Source organism: Penicillium diatomitis (assembly GCF_028827545.1).
Source record: "Penicillium diatomitis strain IBT 30728 chromosome Unknown utg000014l_segment0_segment0, whole genome shotgun sequence".
In the NCBI taxonomy this organism is placed as follows: Eukaryota; Fungi; Ascomycota; class Eurotiomycetes; order Eurotiales; family Aspergillaceae; genus Penicillium; species Penicillium diatomitis.
Window position 1 is genome coordinate 297,017 of NW_026623186.1, and position 5,753 is coordinate 302,769.

General features: G+C 47.4%; 2 protein-coding genes across 2 annotated transcripts; both read left to right on the forward strand.

Annotated features, from left to right (window-relative positions):
• Positions 1-594: 594 nt before the first annotated feature.
• Positions 595-876, forward strand: N7539_008799 (uncharacterized protein; the record flags this gene model as incomplete). The annotated part of the gene is made up of 2 exons (XM_056938394.1): positions 595-697; positions 773-876. 2 exons carry the CDS (start codon positions 595-597, stop codon positions 874-876), a joined length of 207 nt encoding a protein of 68 aa, XP_056786402.1.
• Positions 877-4,485: 3,609 nt separating this feature from the next.
• Positions 4,486-5,419, forward strand: N7539_008800 (uncharacterized protein; the record flags this gene model as incomplete). Its single annotated transcript, XM_056938395.1, has 4 exons — positions 4,486-4,641; positions 4,694-4,888; positions 4,957-5,311; positions 5,367-5,419. 4 exons carry the CDS (start codon positions 4,486-4,488, stop codon positions 5,417-5,419), a joined length of 759 nt encoding a protein of 252 aa, XP_056786403.1.
• Positions 5,420-5,753: the final 334 nt, after the last annotated feature.

Sequence of the window (5,753 nt, forward strand, 5' to 3'; positions counted from 1 at the left end):
CAAAGAATTATCCCCAACAATCTTGAGCTCCTTCTCGGACACATGGGGGCTTGGGTGCCTGACAGAGACTTAATTTGTGCATTTGGTATAATTATCTCTTCATTAAGCGAAGATATCTATCGTACACATTTGTGTGCATTCTTATTCATAACGGGTCTTGCTCATTTACCAATCCCTCATTTCTTCCATCATCCTTCTCATTGTTAGAAATCCCGAGTTTTTTTCATCCGGTTCGATTCACTACAGGAGCCGAAAGCCTCTTGGATCAGGTTGCTGGTGTGAGTGGATCTCAACCTGAACCTGGTATCAGTTGGAATGACTGGTGGTATTCGAAAGTGCGTTTCTTGATAGTAAGCTCGGTTGCGGGGGCATCTGTGATAGGCACTCCCCGATGCTCGTGGAGGAGGGGGTGGGTGGTGGGTGTTTGAAATGACCGAGATTGAAGTCGGCCGATCTAACTATATATTGTCTTACCGAGAATGGTATCAAGAGAGGAGGCGGAAGGTGCGATTATCGGATTAGAGAGCATTGAAAAGGTGTGGTCGGACACTGGGGCTGTATTTCCTGTTTGACAATGAGGGCGGACCGCTGGCTATGGAGGCCTATGTGGGAACCCGAGGCGTTGCGCTTGTAAAGGCAGAAGGTCTAGACGAAGAAAATATGGGTCTTCATTCCAGCAAGGTCGTCGTCGAACGGAGTAAGTCTAGCGGCCAAGTAAAAAGAATTGCGGATGTGGAGTATCATTAGGACTGAGTAAGTGAGGCTCTTCAAGATGGGGCGTACTACTTGGATGGCGTTCTTCAAACTATCTACCTGTCTTCACCAAACATCGAGAGTGAGGTGAGGAGTCCAGACTGGAAATTGGAATGGGGCTAATGGTGAGAAATATCGGTTTGTTTCAGAGAAAGTAAAAGGGCGCGAATGCAAAAAGAGACCAAATGAATCGAGCTCGGTCCGCTTCTCTGGGTGTGGACGCGAACGACACGTACGTACTTTGCATTGTTGGTCCTACTTTCCTTTTGGGGCTTATTAACTAAAATCTGTGATAAATTACCACACTTTGGTTCCTAGAATGGTTTGTTGTCCGCCAGACCACCTCGTACTGGTGTTCCCAGTAGACATGATCTATTGCCAGGGGCAGACAAAGCTGACAGACCAGACAGATCCAATGCTGCTGATGAGCACTCCCTCCACTGCCCACTGCACCAACCACAGATAGAAACCAGCCGTGATGCCTGTGGTAAGATGGGTGCGCAGAGAGAGGACTGCATGTCAGGCAAATAGTCTTACGCCATTGGCATCAATTCGATGAGTTCCCAGCATAGGTAGCTGTGCTTTGTAGCGTCTTAGGCGGACAATTGCCATACCGGTGGGTTCGGCCTTGCGGATAATGTATACAAATGACACTCGAATAAATTTTAGGCATGAAAATTAGCCCAGCGGGCACGGTCTATGTCCTCCTACAAGCCAGTACAAGATCTTCAATGTCGTTCTGATACAGGGGTTTATTTCCACAGGCACTTTGAAAATCATAAAACATTCTTGACGGTGGTGGTCAATCAATCCATTGTTGGGGGTTGTGTTGTTGATATGGTGGAGATTCAGACAAGGATCGACTAGAGGCTTGGGTTCAGCCTCGCACTAAGCCCTATTAAGCCCTCTTCGGCGCAGATTGCCATTCATGCCTGTATCTGGTCTAGCGTTCCTGCGTACTCCAGTAGTACAGCGCTAGGATCCAACGAGAAAGGAAAAGCCAAACTGCAATCCTCGAAATTTTTTAACTTCCGGAATTTCTTGTTCCGCGCCAGGAAGCTCAAATGAAATTGTGCGTTCTAGCGAATATGAGAAGCTCGGGGAGAAAAAAAGGAAGAAGTAACGCTAGCACATTAGTAAATCAGTATATTATGAGTGGGTTTGTCCTTCTTTCATGGTCCATGTTTGTTGTGATATTCTTTCCAAGCACGTCGAAAACGCGAGTGTGTCTTTCCATGGAAAAACTCGTTGCTCCACCATTAATAGAGCTGGCATGGGATCAAGAGTGATCATAATACCAGGCAGATACGGTGGCGGCTGGTGCCCGTGTTTGGTGAACTTCGTAGGATTACCCGGGTGAAGTTAGCCCTTTGGCCGTACAAGGAAAGCCTAGCATCGCGCCTCCCTATAAGTGAGCCTCAGAAGAACATCTGTCTAGAATGGCTGTTGCCTACTTGACGTTAGGGATCCCCTGGGCCAGTAGAATCCTTCCCTCCCGTTATTCACCGAATTCTTTTAAGGATTAAGGAATGAAAGAGGAAAACCTTCTTGTTTGTTTGTTTCTAAGATTAGAGTTCGAATTAACGTTGAGAATGAAGTTCGTTGAAAGAAAAAAGGGACTGGAAAATAGGTGACTGGTGACATTGGATGCACAGGACGTTCACATTTTGTGATTCCCGATATGCACCCCTAGTACTCTGAGACATTCCTCTATTGAAGCAACCACTCACCACTGGATTCTGCGCCCTGTGAAGGATTTTCTATGATGGGAATGAATAGCTGGCGCAAGTTCTGGTAGGGATTAAAGCAATAGACATGTGTAATATACTGTAAAGAAATCGGCTGATGGAGAAGAAAACCAAAGAAAATCTGCCGAAGGCACCCTCGCCATTTTATTATGCAGCACCCCTGCGAGTCATAGGTCACACCATTACTGTCTTAGTTGATACCACGCGCTAGCATGAATGAGTGCTATTTGCTGTGTCTATCGATGGGCATTTGCCCGGTAAGTGACGACATGGATCTTGTCACCGAGACAGAGCATAACCAGTATGAACTGGTACGTGTTGGACGTATAGTTCGTACTGGGGCCGAAACCTGCGTAGGAAGCCAGATATTTGTTTTTGTCAGAATAGTCCTGATACGTTATGTAGTCGCTGATATCTACATACTAAAGAAGTGATCTTGGCCTCTACGGCTGAAGTCGCTTGTCCTACCCCTTCTCCGACGCCTGAAAACTGGGAATCAAATCTCACTAGCAACATCCAAAGGACTGGTATTAGCTAGCGAGCCCGAGCCCAGGACTTGAGAGGGAAAAAGACAGCATCATTGGCCGAGCAGGGTTCGCGAAACACCCCCAAGAGATATTACATGTACTCATTCGGACTCGCCGAGAACACATTAAGACTTGATCCATGAGACGTCGAAGGAAAGATAATCGGAGACACACGGCTAGGAAGAAGAGAAACGTGAGCATACACACAGGTGGACTTTTCTGCCGTATATGGTGTGTTTCTATGACCTTGGAGTGTAGAGCTAGGCGACAGAAGGTAGGTCCGCCCGTATGTTGCGCGAGGGATATTCTCTGTAATCGAATATGGTAACCATTGGTCCCCAATTACAGTGTAGATGGTTCATGCCACTGGATACCTACGGCGTTGTGTCCTCCATGCGAGCAGTGTCCCCTGGAACCAATGGCAAAGTTTCAAAAAGATAGCTCTGGCACGGACCCCTCTGTTTTTCACAGCTTCTGACCTGCCGTACTTTTCCCTCTCCCGCCACGCTTCGGCAGCGTTGCCTCTTTTTTCTGATGCTGATGCAGCCCTGAATTTTGAGATTTTCGGAGTAATGATGGGCAAGCACACTTTTCCATTTTGGCTTTACCAAGTACCCGAGCTTTTATCACGACAAAGATTTTCTTAGCTCAAACACTTGGTTGAATGGCTCTCTTGGGATAGTTGTTATTCGCCCATGTACCCTGAATATATCTACTACCTTGTCAAAAGTTTCAGAAAGCCTCCGTTCCAGTCGACTCTATGAAGGCTGTATCTTCGACAAGAACCGAGATTCAACATCACATGCATTGTTACGATGGACCTTGGCCAGTGCGTAATTGACCAATACATTTGCAATACCGCACCCAAGTTGAGGTTGAGATAGTCAAAGACACCTTGGGGAATAGCCGTGGCGATCCGCACTGCCGTAACAAGTGCGCGCTATCGTAAATTCTCTGGTCCAGAGGGAGTAAAATCTCTACCACGGGTACAGGCTGCTTTCGAACTTTTTTCTAGCTATAGCCTTTATTTATGGCCCTTGGATCTTCCGCTTGTCGAAAGTCTCCAACTAGGAACGCTATCACTGGCAGTAACTACTCGACTGTAGTTCCTTTGGGAATGTTCTATCCGCATCGTTATCGCTCCCGAATGGCTTGCCCCCAAAATCAGATTCAGTCCGGATCCACTACCCTCGAGTGCGATTTGACAAGCCGGCTCCTCGACACTCCGTAGAGACAAGATACAGCCCCTGTTCGTAAGTCTTTCTGATGTGGGCAACGATAATACACTTTCAGAATCCGACAAGCAGTGTCCGCTAATCCCGCCTAGTACCCGTATCCTCGGGAGCTAGCGGATCACGTGCCATGCGACCTGCCGGCTGACGTTGAATCATCGGTCAACCAATCAATCAATCAAAGTCCTCACAGTCCCACCTCGAGCTATCACTAAAAGCACCAAGATGTGTGCGGCACTACCTTTGATCAATTTGTCCATGCCAATCTCGGATGCATTGTCCTCAGAGTTGGGAGCTTCCCTCTATCGGTTTAGAGCCTTCCGCTTAGCAGCTCCGATTCCTGACACCACACAACGCAATTACAAAACTGTCGTCCAAAAGGTAGGCTCAGCTTGCTGTCCAACATTGGTGCCCATCACTAACGCACTTTTAGGCTCGGGAGTTTTTCCAACAGCCAGTGGCTACTAAGATGAAATTGACGGAATACTCGGCATTTGCGTCAGAGCGCGTTCGTGGGGAGACTGCGATATACAAAGAAAGCGCCTATTATTTCCGAAATGACGTCGAACCAAAGTATTCCACGGGTCCGTCAGACAACCTGTTTCTTTCCATCAAAGCTCTACATGAAGTAAGTCTAGTATGACTCACTAATTTCTATTTTATCGTTCATTATGCTGATTCTCATGTCTTTTCAAGGAGTGGACTCCAATCAGACTGGATTTGTTGAATATTTTGTCGCAAGTTCTGTCGCAAGCACCCGAAAAAAACGTTCCTCTAACCGGCGACTCGACTCTCAACTCGAGTACTGTTGGCGTCCACTACTATGACTCCTCTCGCTGTCTTTCCGACTGCAGCGATTATCTCAGTCCGTCGCATAAGGACAGCGGCAGATTGAGAATTCTATTCCGGTCACATGATAAGAACGACGGCCTGGAGATTGCCGATCTCGAGACCACAGAAAAACGAGGCAGCGAAGGAGTTGGGTCGGAGGCATTCTTCATACCAGTCCCAACACCAGGGAACGATATGACTGAGGTGGTCGTCTTCGCAGGTATAAAACTCCAGAATTTATTTGGCCGAGACCGAGTTCAAGCTTGCGTACACAGAGTACGTGGTCCAAGCCCCGAAAGCCGTACAGAATCCTGTGTCCGGCGCTTGAGTATAGCGATGTTTTGCGCTCCTTCCATACCTGCCGCTTCAATTACCCCACCCTCCCAATCATAGGTGAATGTAAATCTAGCCAGGTTGTGAATCCAGTGTCTCCCCCAAAGGAATACCATTCGACATTGTAACAATGTAACAAGTATCTTTCCCGAGCATGCAGTAGTATAGAGCAAGAATCGTTGAATCAGAAAGCCGACCGCTTCATTGCTTGCCCTATGTGCCCGGCTTGGCTGGTTCTAACGCTTCTTTCCCCTGATGTCTGCAGCAGAATCCAAGTTTTTCATATTCGTCTGAGGTATGATGACTGTGGCCTTCTTTCAGAATTGCGG